This window comes from Dama dama, chromosome 13, assembly GCF_033118175.1.
Source record: "Dama dama isolate Ldn47 chromosome 13, ASM3311817v1, whole genome shotgun sequence".
Taxonomy (NCBI): Eukaryota; Metazoa; Chordata; class Mammalia; order Artiodactyla; family Cervidae; genus Dama; species Dama dama.
Genome location: NC_083693.1, coordinates 63871004 through 63887876, shown reverse-complemented (window position 1 = coordinate 63887876; position 16873 = coordinate 63871004). Strand labels below are relative to the sequence as shown.

The 16873-nt window shown below is 46.0% G+C and overlaps 2 protein-coding genes across 4 annotated transcripts in view; both read left to right on the top strand.

The window, feature by feature from the left end:
• The window catches only part of FBLN5 (fibulin 5), an 87624-nt gene extending 80508 nt beyond the window's left edge, over positions 1-7116 (top strand). For both annotated transcript variants that reach the window (XM_061159308.1, XM_061159307.1), the window contains exon 11: positions 6151-7116. In XM_061159308.1, coding sequence (XP_061015291.1) covers positions 6151-6312 — 162 coding nt within the window. In that variant the 3' untranslated portion in view covers positions 6313-7116. The remainder of the gene's footprint in view (positions 1-6150) is intronic.
• Positions 7117-7259: 143 nt separating this feature from the next.
• Positions 7260-16873, top strand: part of TC2N (tandem C2 domains, nuclear) — a 73106-nt gene continuing 63492 nt past the window's right edge. For both annotated transcript variants that reach the window (XM_061159304.1, XM_061159301.1), the window contains exon 1: positions 7260-8322. The gene's annotated coding sequence lies outside the window, so the exon portion shown is untranslated. The remainder of the gene's footprint in view (positions 8323-16873) is intronic.

Sequence of the window (16873 nt, the reverse complement as noted above, 5' to 3'; positions counted from 1 at the left end):
ATCTCTCTGAGCCTCAGTTTCCTCATCTGTGCATGCTAAATCACTTCAGTCGTGTCCGACTCTTTGCAACCCTATGGACTGTAGTCCGCCAGGCTCCTCTGATCATGGGATTCTCCAGGCAAGAATACTGGAGTGGGTTGCCATTTCCTTCTCCAGGGGATCTTCCAAACCCAGGGATCAAACACGCATCTCTTATGTCTCCTGCATTGGCAGACAGGTCCTGTACCCCTAGTGCCACCTGGGAAGCCATCCTTATCTGTATAGAGGGGATAATGATAGTATCTACTCTGGGACTGGATGAGATCATCTACTTAGCACAGTGCTTGGAGCACAGAGCAGCTGTTTTTTATCAAACAAGCAGGATGAAACTTTCAGTAACTTTCTTTTTCTCCTCTGGCTATCTTGAATCTGCACACACCTGGGTGAGTCTCAGGCGGAGCCCATTGGATTCACAGATGCTCTCAGTTACTATCAAATTGTCTTTCTCCCCCATGTCAGAAGTCCCAGCTGCTTTAGGTAGAAGCCAACCACGAGTCTATCAGTGTAAAGTCCCCGCCTCCCCCAGCCCTCCCTGCCAGCTTGAATCTCTGTCCTGCCTTCCTCTTCCCCTTTCCTCACTGATTGTGCTGACCTGGCTCCTCCTTTGGGGTTTTGGGGGTACAGATGGTGGAAGGGAAGTGGTGAGGGGGGCCAGGGTCTTACTCCCTTGTTGCCATTGTAGGCAGGACCTGGTGCTCTCTTCTGGGGCCCAAATGCTCTTGCTTTCATGGGATGCTTTGTCGGTTCTTTGGAGACTTCCCTGAGGACTTTGCACTGACCATTCCCAGGTGTGGGCGAGGGCCTCTGGTTGGCTGCTTGCCACCCCAAACCGCTCTCTCAGAAAGTTTGCATGTGTGGGTGTTGCCTCACCCTGGCGGGCAGACCTTGCACTGGGCCTTCAGGACACCAGTAGCCAGCTCCCCCACAGCCCCCTGTCCCCCGCGTGGTGCACAGCATCTCTGGGCTTTCTTCTCCAGGAGAGTCCAGTGCACTCTCTGCATCCTTAAGTTCATAGGGCCCACACTGAAAGCCCCTCTTGCTTGATTTGGGGGCTGGTAAGTGTGTCTGATACACTTATACAGGCTGGAGGCGACAGAGTAAGAGATCTGGCGCTGGGCCATGGCCTTCAAGTCCTGTATGACAACAGCAGGAGAAATTACACAAATGGCAGTCGCAGCTGATCCTGTATGGTGCGGGACATATGTCAAGTATTTCCCATGTATCACTGCTCTCATCTTCATCACAGCCCTGTCCTCTAGGGCAGGGGTCCCCAACCTCCGGGATCTATTGCCTGATGGTCTGAGGTGGAGCTGATGTAATCATAGTAGAAATAAAGTGCACAATAAATGTAATGCACTCGAATCATCCTTAAACCATCCCCCGCCTTCCGGTCTTCCACAAAACCAGTCTCTGGTGCCCAGAAGGTTGGGCACCGCTGCTAGAGCTTGCTTGCCCTCCCTGACTTTACAGATGAGAGCCCTGAGACACCGAGAGGTGAAGGAACCTGCCCCAGATCTCACAGCTTAGAAAACCCCAGTGCAGGATTAGAACCCAGACAGTGTGCCCCTAGTATCTGTACATACTCTCACATTTCTCTTTAGGATGTGGGGTACTTGTCTAGCTTTGGGGTCTCAGCCAAAATTGAGATGACAAAAAAGTCTCCTTTAATGTCTAATCACAATAGAAAGTGTCCAATAAGCACTGGTTATGATTGTATTGGTAGAGTCATTTCTGCGGCTTCTGCTACTGTGGTTAGGAGGTTGTGGGCTGTGGGGCCCTGGCGAGGTTGGAGATGTTGGAGATGCCCAAGGGACTGCAGCATCTTGTCGGGGGTGGGTGTTGATGACTGTTCAGACTCTGCCACCCTGAGTGTCACTGATGGTGTTACAGTCTCCTGGGAATAGCTTTATTTCACACAGCAGGCAAGCCACACACATACATACCCACAAATATACACACATGCCTGTACATACACACACACACACACAGTCGCTCATGTGCACAGGTAGATGCTGCTGCTGCTGCTGCTAAGCCACTTCTATTGTGTCCGACTCTGTGCGACCCCATAGACGGCAGCCCACCAGGCTCCCCCGTCCCTGGGATTCTCCAGGCAAGAACACTGGAGTGGGTTGCCATTTCCTTCTCCAATGCATGAAGGTGAAAAGTGAAAGCCAAGTCGTTCAGTCGTGTCCGACTCTTCACAACCCCATGGACCGCAGCCTACCAGGCTCCTCCGTCCACGGGATTCTCCAGGCAAGAGCACTGGAGTGGGGTGCCATTGCCTTCTTCAGCACAGGTACATACACACATGCAAATACTCACATGCATACACACAGGGACACACACACACACACGTACACACACATCCCTTTCATGAGCCCCCATTGGCACTCTGCCTCCCCCTGAGTCCTGGACAGACAGCTGGTGACTGGCTTTGGCCAGGTGACTTAGGGACAGTTAGGACGGGAAGGAGGAGTCCGGGTACAGGGTACAAACTGCGCCAAAGGGCATGGAGATCAGGTGACAGGGCCAGGGAAAGCTGACTTGCTGTGGCCTGGCTGCTTGCCCTGTGTCAGACAATGCCTTCTCGCTGGTTGACTCAGGACAAACCTGAGCCTGTGTGGGGGCAGGCCCAAGAAGACAGACGGTCAGGTGGGCTGTTTGCAAGCTACTACCCTGCGGGCCCCTTCACCGGCATCACAACTCGCTCCGCCTTCTGTCACTGACGTTAATTCAGCTCCACTACATATGCAGCTCTGAGAGTTTAGGAACACGTGGCTTCTGCCCTGAGGATTCCACACTATGAGGGGAGGGAAAAACAACCCAGCAAACATTTACAATTCAAAGGAGTGATTCTCAAGTAGACTAAGTGCCTGGGATGGTCTGGAAATGGAGAGATACTGAGAACTTATCTGAGTTTAGTGGCTAGAAGCTTGATTTTTGGAGTCAGATGCTTTAGTACCATGTGCTACATTACTTTGTAGGGTTATAAAGATTAAAGGAGATGTATGCAAAAGAAAGGGAAAGTGTCAGTCGCTCAGTCATGTCTGACTCTTTGCCACCCCATGGACTGTAGCTCATCAGGCTCCTCTGTCCAGGGGATTCTCCAGGCAAGAATACTGAAATGGGTAGCCCTTCCCCTCTCCAAGGAATCTTCCTGACCCAGAGATCGAACCTGAGTCTCCCACATTGCAGGCAGTCTTTACCATCTGAGCCACCAGGGAAGCCCAAGTCATAGCCAAATGCTGAGTATCAGCCATGACCACCATCACCATCATCATTTTGTACTAAGTGATCACCAAGTTCACTAATGACCAGAGCCTCTCAGGGGGGCCTATTTCATTAATGCCCCGGGTCTGCCCTAAAAGCCTAGTGAGGAGGGGAGATATCTGTCCTCAGCAAACTTGGCAGGCACTTGAGTCCTCCATGTGCTTGTGGGCGGGCCTTTCTCAGGCTGCTGCAGATCTGACCCTGCTGGGGATCAGACTGGTTGACCTCTAAGACTACTTCCAAATAGAAGAGGCAGTGATGCTCTCACACTCTGGAGACATTTACAAGGACAGCCCAAAGGAACAACTGGGAAGTTTCCAGCTGTTCCACTCCCTGTCCCAGGCTCTGCAACTCTCCCACCCACAGCTTGCCCACAGCTTGCCCAAGCCTGCCCACAGCTCAGGGTCCTCAACCCCTGGCCTTTGTTTGTGCAAACAGTAAGAGCTGGTGAGATAATAGACCTGTAAATGCCCTGGGCATTTCCCTGTATGGCTGTACCCTCTGAAGTCCTAGCCCAGGGCTCCAAGGTTTTGCAAGAGTTTACAAGGAAGTCGGAGCGATCCTCTGTATGAGAGGGTGCCAATTGCACAGATGCTGATGGGAACAGAGGGAGCTGATGCCAAGAGGAAGTTGTGTAGTGTCAGGCTGCTGATAGCCCAGAGGACAGGGGAGGTCCCCCTACTGGGGTGGGATCTGTCTGCCTGCCCTGCCCTTGTCATACCTGTGGCAGCTCTTGGGGATGTCCAGAACTTTATGGGGAGCTCTCCCTTCATGGAGACAGATAAAATGTCTGGTGTGGCTTTAAACAAGCCAAGTTTCTTGATTTTGCAGAGCTTGTTGCTTTGTTTCTGGACACAGTGCTGGGCGCTGCAACTTGTAGGAAGGGATTGTCCAGCATGTCCTGTTCCCTTGTGCTATTTACTTTCCAGGGACCTACTTTCTTGTTGTTGCCCTGGCCCTCTGAGTATTTGTCCTTCAGGTCAGTGCTAGGGAGAAATAAAACACGTATCAGTCTTTTCTGATAATTGTGCAGTGAAAGAGGCCCGAAGTTTGTGGTCAAAAGCACTGGAATGGAACCCCATTTCCCTGCCCATAAGTGGTCTAGTGACCCTAAGCAGTGACTTAACTTATGGAGACTCAGTTCACAACAGGAACAACAGAACACGGGGATAACAAGACATACCTTTAGTATGGCAGCTAGGGTCCCCAGACTGGGTCCTGTGCTTTTAGATGAGCACCCCTTAATTGTTGATGTGCCCATGAATCACCTGCAGATTGTATTAAGCTACAGCTTCTGGCTTAGTATGCCTTAGGCTGGTGCTGAGGTCTTTCATTACTCATAAGTGCCCTGGTGATGCTGATACTGCTGGTCCAAGGACCACACTTTGAGTAGCCAGGCCTTTCAGAGCTTTTACAAGGATTAAATAAGAATATGTACGTAAAAGTGGCCAGAAGAGTGCTTCACACATAGCAGAAGCTAAGTTATGTCAGTCCTCTCTCCTCACCACCTTGAAAACTTTAGGAAAAGATTCAGTGGAGGAAAAAAACTCAGATGAAGTTATCAGGACCACAGAGATAGATTCACAGGGTGACGAAGCTGCAGGGCAGGGGGTGCGGTGTGTCCAGCCAGAAGCTCCAGCAGAGGCTGCACTCGGAACCACCTGGAGGCTGGTAAACAAGTCACACTTCCCCAGGCATCATCAAAAAAAATCCACTGCAGCAGAAAATCTTGGAATGGGCCCCTGGAATTATTAGTTTAAAATGTGTCCCAGGTGCTATGGAGCTGTTTACTTGGCAACTGCTGATCTGGTACAAACTCTCTTTTTAGAGAGGAGTGTCAGAGAAGTGAAGCAACAGTCTGGAGTCACACAGTTTAGGCAACTGTTTGTTCTTTTATTCAAGACACAGTCACTGAACATTTACCATGTGCCAGGCATCATTCTGGGTTCTGGAGGGCTTGGGGTGGAAAACCCACCCCCAGTCCTCGCTCTTAAAGAGTTCATAGCCTACTGTGGACCTAGACATCAGACGTGGACCTGGTGAATAGCATGGATGATGACACGTGATAATGAATACTTTTCTTCCTCGGTAAAGTAGGGGGTGCACTGGCAGAAGGTCACAGGGACCTGAATTAAATTGGAAAATGCAGAGAAGCTCCTCTGAGGAGGTGATGTTTCAGTGAGACCTGAAGGGGCAGCAGGGAGAAGCCAGGGGAACATGAAGCAAAGTCAGGGAGGAGGGCATCAAGGGATGCCAGTCTGCTGGCAGTGGGCAAGGGGGAGCACCCCGATTGGGGCTACTGAGGCTGGCTGCGACCAGACCACTTGACCTTTGGCTTTGGTGACTGTCCCAGAGGCCATGTCACCTGAAGGACAGCTTTCCTCACCCTCTCTACCACTGTTTGTTTTCTTTTTCTAAAAAGTTTATTATTGGAGTATAATTGCTTTACAATGTGTTAGTTTCTGCTGTACAACATGAATCAGCTTTATGTATACATACATCCCCTCCCTCTGGAGCCTCCCTCCCACCACCCTCATCCCACCCTTGTAGGTCATCACAGAGCCCCGAGCTGAGTACCCTGAGCTATACGGTAGCCTCTCTCTCTCGGTTTTACACATGATACTGTATATATGTCAATACTTCTCCCAGTTGGTCCCAAGCTCCCTTCCCCGCTCTGTGTCCACACGTCTGTTCTCTCCATCTGCGTCTCTATTCCTGTTCCTGCAAACAGGCTCATCTGTACCATTTGCTGCTGTGTGACAGCTTCCAGAGTCAAGCTTACCCTTGGCTCCGTCAGCCGGTCAGACCTTCTCTAACTAGTATACCCGGTTCCGTCCACAGCAAACGGGCCCCATCAGTGCCACCCTGGTGATGACTCGCCCCATCAAAGGGCCCCGGGACATACAACTGGACTTGGAAATGATCACGGTCAACACCGTCATCAACTTCAGAGGCAGCTCTGTGATCCGACTGCGGATATATGTGTCCCAGTACCCGTTCTGAGCGCCAGGCTGCAGCCTCTGACACTGCCTCCAACTGCACCAAGGGACAGAGAAGCGGAGAAACCAGAGAGGGCCCGAGAATGAGACAGACGTGAGGCCTTTTCGGCTGAACGTCTCCTGAGGAGTCAGTATGAGTCCCAACCACGCCTCTATTCTTATAGACCCATCACTTTGAAGGACATACTTCCCCAGTTTCTACGACGCAGTTATCGAAAAGCATTATCACTGGCACCCTGACCTGAGATCGACGGTGATTTTTCAAGGCCTTCAGTTTATTTCCATAGTTTTCAAAGAAAATAGGTTTGCGGGGGTCTGAGTCCACGTTCAAAAACTGTGAACCACTTCCTCTCACCTCCTCCAGGCCTTCTCTCTATCTCTCGCTGATTGCTTCTTTGCCAAGGCCCCCAAAAGCTCCCGGGGACGCTGGGTATAGCTAGCTTGCTTCTTGCATGTACAGAAGGCTATAGAAAGAAACCACAGAATGATCTAAAGGTTTTTAAAAAGTCTATTTCAAAGCCATGTCTGGTATTTTCAGCCATAAGAGAAGTTTTAGTTGTCCTTAAATTTGTATAACTGTTTAATCCTTTCTTGTTCATTTTGATGATGATTATTATTTTTAATCCATGGTAGAATGCCTTCAAAAGGTCATAAGGCACATGTTATATTCTGTCTTCCCAAACCCAGTCTCCTCTCCATTTTATCCCAGTGTTTTCTTTGAAGACCCCTTCATCATGCTTTCTTTTGACTTTTTACCCAACTGGGTTGGAAGGCAGAGGTCTCCAAACTGATTAAATATTTGAAGAGATCTTGTGTTTGGTTCATTTTGACATGGGAGATGATTCAGCCTTTGGGGTTGGTTCTAGTTCTCTTTAGTTTATTGGGTACTGGCTTGAAAATCTCTCCAGAGAGCATGATCATCATTAAAAACATAATGGGAGTGAGGGAGAGGAGAGCATCAACCCCAAATCATTAGAAGACAATGACCAAACCCTCTGTGATGTGGATTATTTCCAGGTACTTTTCCAGAATAGGAAAGTATTCAAGTTGCTTTAAATCAGTGGCCCTCACCCCTGATGGTGTAGTAGGATAACCAGTGGAGTTTTCAAGACAAAAACTTGACTTCCTGGGCCTTACACCCAGAGATTCTGATTTACTTGTTCTTAGGTAGGACCTAAGAATTTTTAAAAGTTCATGAGTAGGTGGAGTTGAGAGTGCATTGTATAAAGAGAGGGAGACAATTGGGACCAAGCCCTGGCCACTTTATCTTCAACATCGTTTCAGTTACTTGTACAGTTCATTGTCCTTTTCCTAGTCAGTGACCTGGATTCCTTTCAGTCTTGGAACCCCAGGCAAGGATAAAGGGGGTCAACAGAGCAGGTCACAGATGGGAGAACAGACCGGGGCAGCTGCCTTTGTGTCTCATGTCAGGAGTCAACCCTGTTACGAGTCCAAGATCATACTGCTGGCCTCACTACAGGTCAATGAATTGAGACACCAATTGTTGGGGCAAAGAATGATGACTTTGTTCAAAAGTCTGCAGACCGAGACTTTTGACGCACATCCCAAAAAGCCATCTTGCCTGAGTTAGACTTCAGGCTTCTTTTATACTAAAAGGAGAGGAAGCAAAGTCAAACATTTCCTGGTTCTGGTCAGCCGCCAGAGGGGATATGTTAATTTCTTCCTCCCTAAAAGGAACCCTTTCCAAACTATTTCCCACTGTGCCTCCTCTGTCAGGTTCAAGTGACGGTTAACAGTAACACCAGCAACAAATCAACAACTGAACAGCCCAGTTTCACAGCTCAGATAAAAAGAGCAATTTCCTACAGACTTGCCAGGGTGCAGGCCCAGCTCCACAGAGCAAAGAGAAGAGGTGGCTCTGGGCCTGGGGCTCCCCTTGCATGTTGGAGTCCTAGGTGTCAGGAATGGGTGTGGAGTTAGAATGCTCAAGGCTTATGTGAGCTCTGCGCCGAGCTGCTCTGAATGACTGATTCAGGCTCGTAACACCATGAAGGTAAGGTTTCCTTTAACTTCTGAAAAAGTAGGAGGGGCAGCCTTGTCTTGGTGATTTGAGGACCTTTGGGTTTCAGAGGGGCCACCTTTGGAACCAGACCTGAGTCTCGAGGGCTTGCATTCTATTCGTCCATGTCAAGACATGGCTTCCTGTTTCTAAGAAAAAAGGCACATAAAAACAGTCTCAAAGGGCTTCTTGGCCTTTGGATTGCTCTTTCCAAACATAGCCTGATGAGTTCAGTGTAAATGAATCAGAGGCATGTGGGATCAATTTACCTTAAAATACACTGGGGCCTAAAAATTAAGGGAAAGATGCCTTGGGGCAAAGCGTGTATGTATTGTAGGGCCAAACCCCAAACATTTGGGAAACAGTTTCAGAGGCTCCCAGAACCCGAAAAGCTGTTGGTTTCCGCCACCCTTTGAGAATAGTCGGGTGTTACTGTTTTCATAAGACCGGGAATAAGTCTGCTCTTTGAATCTCAGCACTGTGCCCCCTCTGCTCCAGTTTGCTGGGACTGGCTGTTCCCTTGGACCCTGAGGTATCAGGCCTTTCCATGCCTGTCCCTCCCACCCCCCACCCCATCAGCTCTACCCCATCTCTGAGCTGGCTGGGAGCTTGTCACATGAACTCTGCTTTGTTCTGCTCCGTCAGAGGAATGAAGGGTTATGTGGTGGAAGAAATGCCAGATTAAGAACTGGGACACCTGCAAAAGTTCTTGTGTTACCACCTAATCTTCTGGGTTCAATATGGATGAAAACTTCCATTCAGCTGCCTTCAATTCTAAAGTTCTGCGATTCCTTGAAATGTACTTTGGGAATGACAGCCAGCGTTTCCATTAAACTGCAGTTTTAGAGCTTTACAGCGGTTTGCCAATCATAACACTTTCTAATTGGCATGGAATCCACCTACCTGTTGCCTCTCAGGCCTGAGTAACATACTTAGAAATTTTCTTAGGTAACTGTCTTGGCACTTGGGGTGTTATTTTCCCAGATGGTGAAAATTTTTCAGCTGGTCTGATTACTTCATTTATTTGGTGGTTTCAATGTATTTTCGTGGACTGATTGTTTACTGTAATGTGTACAAACTTCATCTGGGTAACCCAAGAGGGTGATCTGAGGGTCCCCCAGAGAGAGATGACATGACCGAAGAGCAGCTATTCTTTTTTCCCCTCTCAACACGTGAAATCTTGTTTGTAAAAAGTTTTCATTGTAAGAGGAGAACACAGTTTGGTTAAGCATCCACCCAGTCCACTTGGGTTGGGCCAGTTTCTGGATTCAGAGAGATGAACAAGACAGATAGAGGTCCCGATAAGAAATTTATGAATATCTAAGGATTGATGCAGCCTCTGAGACAAAACTAACTGAAATACATCATGGTGGATGCAGTTTAGCAGTGTGAACAAAATGATTTGGGTTAGATTCTCATAATTATTAAGACATACCCATTTCATACAACAAAAATTCTAATGAACATCCTCAGGCATGTGTTTAAAATTTAGATTAAGATGCTTCTGCTTAGGAGTTACTAAAAACACTGCAAGGAGACACAAAATCAATGTTAGCCGAAATTTTTCTCTCTCTAGGATACTGTGGGTATGTACTTTGAAATGCAATGTTTTCATCTCCAGGGGAAAAAAAGCAGACTTTTAGTAAAGCTCTTCATTGTTTTGAAATTGGCGAATGCCCATCACCTATCACAGATATACAGATGGTTCCTTCTTGTTGATGTTTTTGTTCTCAAATTTCTTAGTGCCTTTACTTAACAGATCACTGATGCTTCATAGAATCCCTGACATAAATAACTAAAAGACATTTTGTAAAAAAAATATAATAATAACCAAGAAGCTTCAGGACAGAAGGGAGTGCACTGAGGCAAGATTTATTACTTTGGCGGCATTTGTTTTGGCCCTGGGTGGGAGAATGACAGCATCTAGTTAGAATCTTTGATTTGCTAATGATTCCTGGTGAGGAATCTTCGCCAGCATCCATCAGTGAAATCGACCGTTAGGGTGAGAAAATAGGTGTCAACACAGGAATGATCTATTATATTGTTGTTGGTGTCCTCTCAAAGGAGGAAAGACATGTTGACAGGCGGTAACTAGCAACCCTTTTTTTCCAGGAATTTGGAATATTCTTGAGCAATAATGTAAAGTGAATGTAGGAGTAAATTGTGCATAGATGCAAATATTAAGATCTTTATGATATCTATCTAGATTTAAGTTGGTAATTTATCAATCTGATTTAAGGCTACCAGAGAGTCACTGGATTGCTGAATGCCATTTTAAAGTAATTTTTGTTTGGGGAGGGTTGTTTTGGTTTCAACAGAGCCTTTTTTCTAATTCTTGCTCTCCTACTTTCTACTGAGAATACATTTGATGTTGCAGAACTGGCTTCTATCACAAGATAGCTACTATACTTTCAAACACATGCCTTGAGTTCTGAGCTTTAGTGTACAAACCATTTATAACTTACCCTATTTTTGATTGCCCCTTTCTTTTTTTAAGTTTAGTTTTAACTGGAGGATAATTGCTTTATACTGTTGTATTGGTTTCTGCTGTACAACAATGCAAATCAGTCATAACTATGTGTATATCCCCGCCCCTGTGAGCCTCCCTCCTGCCGCACCCGCATCCCACCCCTCTAGGTTGTCACAGAGCACCGCCCCAGGTTGAACTCCCTGTGTTACAGAGGAGCACAGATTGCTCTTATAGTCTTCGTTCTCTGCTCTTAAAAATTTTTACCAAGAAAGTACCCAACATTTAAACCAAGCTATGGCATTTGCAAATAAATTAGCTCTTTACAGTGATCCTGTAGCCTTACATTTTTTCTGTTGTCTTACTTCGTTTTGTTTCCTTCTAGTTCCACATTGAAAGAGACCCCACAGAAGTGTCCACCCCAAGCTTGGCATTTCCATAGAGCATCCTCCCAGTCTTTCTGAAAAGCAGAGCTGTGGGCCAGTAACACTGCTGCAAAGGCAGTGTTTTTATGTGCAAAGGCACTATTGAAATCATAATTGGCGTTTTTCAGTAAAACCACAGTTAGTCCAGAGGATCCTTTCAGCTCAGAATCTAGCCAGAGTTGGGGAGAGCTAGCCCCTCTTGCTTCCTGCTTTTTTCCTGTTGGAACTTTGGAATGTATAACCTTCTCAGAGCCCTCAGTACCACTTTTAAAGACTCATGGCATCATTTTCCATCATAAAAACCCAGGACTTTTCTCAAGTAAGCAGTGAAGAGCTTGCAGGTGTGCTGCAAGAATTTTGTGGCCATAAAGGCACGTGGAAAAGGGGCGGTTTGCTCATCTGGAGCAGCTGGAGAGATGGGGCAGGCTCTGGAAGGGAAGGAAGTTCCTTCTTCCAGCTAATCCTGAGCCAGCACGCTGCTAACACTCGGCTAATAAAGACTCTGCTCCTCATACTCACTCCCTCCAGCTGCAAGCTTCCATCTTGGGAGACTGCCTCAAGGCTGCTCTAGTTTTTAACTTTAACCAGATTTCACTCAGCTCTGCTCCACTCCTTTGTTGATTCCTCAACAACCTGCTGAAGGCTGAGAGATGGGATGACGAGGGCAAGGATGGAGACAAGGATGGGGCTTCTCTTGTTCCTCCTCCCAAATAAGAACTCCATTTCCTCGTTTTAGTTCTGAGTAAGGTTGTGGGCTTGGGATTGGGAGTATCCTTCATTCCCCTCCTCTTCCTCCTCTCATTTCTTCTCTTTATGCTCTTCCCTCTGTTCTTTCTTTTTCCGCACTGCCCCCTAACTCCCACGCCCTGATCTCCATCCCAAAGTTGGAAGTTGGTGGTAGGGTCCTGTCCAGTGGAAGCAGGGCTGGGTCCGAGTGGCAAAGTATAAAATGATGGATATAGTTTGACGTCTTCTCTCTCCACCTCCCTTCCTCTTCTCTCCCAAGCACACAGAACCTCTCTCCGGTCTGTGGAACATCCTTTCCTCGTTTTTCTCCTGTCTTCCCTGCTCAAAATAGAAAGAATCTTTATCCAGTGATTTGATTCTGGGTCTTCCCTGTGGATGTTCTTCATGAGGAGTCATTCTCAGGATCTTTTCTGACCTCCAATTTCTCCCTTCCAGGCTTGACTTCCTTCATTCCAACAACACCCCTTGGTCAGGAGCCAGGCTACCCCTACTCATTCCCAGAAATGCACTTTAAAAAATCTTTCCAGCACTCTCTTTGTCCCTAGTCCATCTTGTCATAGTGCCTGTATTCTTCGTGTCGTCAGGAGCAGAGGCTGGGAAAAACTGGAGTCCGTTTAAACACGGGCAATGCACTATCTCTAAAGACCAGAGTTTCTTTGCCCATAAAAAATAACTCAACGTTCTTTGTAAAATGTAGTCTAGCACTTTTCATAGATTCACAATTTATAGAATTATTCATCCAAACTATTCTCATAAAGAACATACTGCAGTTTTATGGACACTAGCCTTTACTCAAATCCACCTATATCTTAGCAAACTTTGCCCATACACCCCCTTTTCACAGTGGAGTTGAGACTTAGCTGCGACTTAAAGGAGGACCCCCTTCATGGATCACAGCCTTGTCACGGTGAAGGGGCTTGTGTAACTCAATGAAGCTATGAGCCATGCCATGCAGGGCCACCCAAGATGGATGGGTCATAGTGAAGAGTTCTGACAAATTGTGGTCCACTGGAAGAGGAAATGGCAACACACTCCAGTATTCTTGCTGTGAGAACCCCATGAAGAGTATGAAAAGGCAAAAAGATATGAAGCTGAAAGATGAGCCCCCTAGAATGAAGGTGTCCAGTATGTTACTGAGTATGAGCAGGGGGCAATTACTAATAGCTCCAGAAAGAATGAAGCATCCGGGTCAAAGTGGAAACAACTCTCAGCTGTGGATGTATGTCTGGTGGTAAAAGTAAACTCCAGTGCTATAAAGAACAATATTGCATAGGAACTAAGAACGTTGGGTCCATGAATCAAGGTAAATTCGATATGGTCAACCAGGAGATGGCAAGAGTGAACACGGACATCTTAGGAATCAGTAAACTAAACTAGAAGGGAATGGATGAATTTAATTCAGATGACCATTATATCTACTACTGAGGGCAAGAATCCCTTGGAAGAAATGGAGTAACCCTCATAGTCAACAAAAGAGTCTGAAATGCAGTACTTGGTGCAACCTCAAAAATGACAAAATGATCTCAGCTTGCTTCCAAGGCAAACCATTCAACATCACAGTAATCCAAGTCTACACCCAAGCCACTGATGCCAAAGAAGACTGGTTCTGTGAAGACCTACAGGACTTCTTTAATGGCTCAGGTGGTGAAGAATCTGCCTGCAATGCAAGAGACCCAGGTTCAATCCCTGGGTTGGGAAGATCCCCTGGAGAAGGGACTGGGTACTCATTCCAGTATTCTTGCCTGGAGAATTCCATGAACAGAGGAGCCTGATGAGCAACAGTCCATGGGGTTGCAAAGAGTCAGACATGACTGAGTGATGAACACACACACACACATGAAGACCCACAACACCTTCTAGAACTAACACCAACAAAAGATGTCCTTTTCATCATAGAGGATTGGAATGCAAAAATAGGAAGTCAAGAGATACCCAGAATAACAAGCAAATTTGGCCTTGGTGTACAAAATGGAGAGTTTTATTGAGAAAACATAGTGGTCATAGCAAATACCCTTTCCCAACAATCCAAGAGACCACTCTACACATGGACATCAGTTCAGTTCAGTCGTTCAGTCATGTCCGACTCTTTGCGACCCCATGAATCGCAGCACTCCAGGCCTCCCTATCCGTCACCAACTCCTGGAGTTTACCCAAACTCATGTCCATCGAGTTGGTGATGCCATCCAGCCACCTCATCCTCTGTCATCCCCTTCTCCTCCCACCCTCAATCCTTCCCAGCATCAGGGTCTTTTCCAATGAGTCAACTCTTCGCATGAGGTGGCCAAAAGTATTGGAGTTTCAGCTTCAGCATCAGTCCTTCCAATGAACACCCAGGACTGATCTCTTTAGGATGGACTGGTTGGATCTCCTTGCTGTCCAAGGGACTCTCAAGAGTCTTCTCCAACACCACAGTTCAAAAGCATCAATTCTTCAGTGCTCAGTTTTCTTCACAGTTCAACTCTCACAACCATACATGACCACTGGAAAAACCATAGCCTTGACTAGACGGACCTTTGTTGGCACCAGATGGTCAATACCAAAATCATATTCATTATGTTCTTTGCAACTGAAGATGGAGAAGCTCTATACAGTCAGCAAAAACAAGACCGGAAGCTGACTTTGGCTCAGATCATGAACTCCTTATTGCAAAATTCAGGCTTAAGTTGAAGAAAGTAGGGAAAACCACTATGCTATTCAGGTATGACTGAAATCAAATCCCTTATGATTATACAGTGAAAGTGACAAATAGATTCAAGGGATTAGATCTGATAGAGTGCTGGAAGAACTATGGATGGAAGTTTGTAACATTGTACAGGAGGCAGTAACCAAAACCATCCCAAAGAAAAAGAAATGCAAGAAGGAAAAATGGCTGTCTGAAGAGGCTTTACAAACAACTGAGTAAAGAAGAGAAGCAAAAAGCAAGGGAGAAAGGGAAAGATATATCCAACTGAATGCAGAGTTCTGGAGAATGGCAAGAAGAGATAAGAAGGCCTTGTTAAATGAACAGTGCAAAGAAATAGAGGAAAACAGAATGGGAAAGGCTAGAGATCTCTTCAAGAAAACTGGAGATATCAAGGGAACATTTCATGCAAGGATGTGCACAATAAAAGACAGAAACATCAAGGACCAGCAGAAGCAGAAGAGAATAAGGTGGCAGGAATACATAGATGAACTATGCAAAAAAAATCTTAATGACCTGGATAACCATGATAGTGTGGTCACTCTCCTAGAGCCAGACTTTAGGAAGCATTACTATGAACAAAGCTAGTGGAGGTGACAGAATTCCATCTGAGCTATTTCAAATCCTAAAAGATGATGCTGTTCAAGTGTTGCACTCAAGGTGTTGGCAAATTTGGAAAACTCGGCAGTGGCCACAGAACTGGAAAAGGTTGGCTTTTCATTCCAGTCCCAAAGAAGGGCAATGCCAAAGAATGTTCAAACCGCCATCCAGTTGCACTCATTTTACATGCTAGCAAGGTTATGCTCAAAATCCTTCAAGCTAGGCTTCAGCAGCACATAAACCAAGAACTTCCAGATGTACAAACTGGGTTTAGAAAAGGCAGAGGAACCAGAGATCAAATTGCCAATATTCATTGTATCATAGAGAAAGCAAAGGAAATTCCAAAAAAGCATCTGCTTCATTGACTGTGCTAAAGCCTTTGACTATGTGGATCACAACAAACTGTGGAAAAGTCTTAAAAGAGATGGGAGTACCAGATTACTTTACTGTCTCCTGAGAAACTTGCATGCAGGTCGAGAAGCAACAGTTAGAACTAGTCCGGGCATGGAACAACAGACTGCTTCAAAATTGGGAAAGAAGTACGTCAAGGCTGAATGTTGTCACTTGCTTATTTAACTTCTATACCGAGTACATCATGTGAAATGCTGGGCTGGATGAATCATGAGCTAGAATTAAGATTTCTGGGAGAAATACCAACAATCTCAGACGTGCAGATAATACCACTCTAATGGCAGAAAGTGAAGAGGAACTAAAGAGCCTCTTGATTAGCGTGAATGAGGAGAGTGAAAAAGCTGGCTTGAAATTCAAGTTAAAAAAACTAAGATCACGGCGTCTGGTCCCATCACTTCATGGTAAATAGAAGGGGGAAAAGTAGAAGCAGTGACAGATTTTCTTTTCTTAGGTTCCAAAATCACTGTGGATGGTGACTGCAGTCATGAAATTGAAAGACGCTTACTCCTTGCAAGGAAAGCTCTGACAAACATTGACAACATATTAAAAAGCAGAGACATCACTTTGTTGACAAAGGTCTGTATAATCAAAGCTATAATTTTTCCAGCAGTCATATATGGATGTGAGAGTTGTACCCTAAAGAAGACTGAGTGCTGAAGAATTGATGTTTACAAATTGTGGTGCTGGAAAAGACTCTTGAGAATCCCTTGGACTACAAGGGGATCAAACCAGTCAGTCCTAAAGGAAATCAACCCTGAATATTCATTGGAAGGACTAATGCTGAAGTTGAAGCTTCAATACTTTGGCCGTCTCATGCAAAGATCTGACTCATTGGAAAAGACCTTAATGCTAGGAAAGATTGAAGGCGAAAGGAGAAGGGAGCAGCAGAGGATGAGATGGTTAGATAGCATCACTGACTCAATCAACATGAATTTGAGCAAACTCCAGGAGATTGTTGAGGACAGAGGAGTCTGGCATGTTGTGGTTTATGGGGTTGCAAAGAGTCAGACATGACTCAGTGACTGAACAACAGCATAAAGGATGACTAAGAAATCCTCAAGCATAAGGAAGCAAAGGACGCTGAGAAGACCAATGTGGCTGGGGCTGAGGATTCAGGGGTGTCAATATGGCAGACAGCAATGAAATTTTTTACATCATTGATGGCCTTGCTCATCTAAATGAGTTTGGACTTTATGTAGAGGCCAGAATTTCACA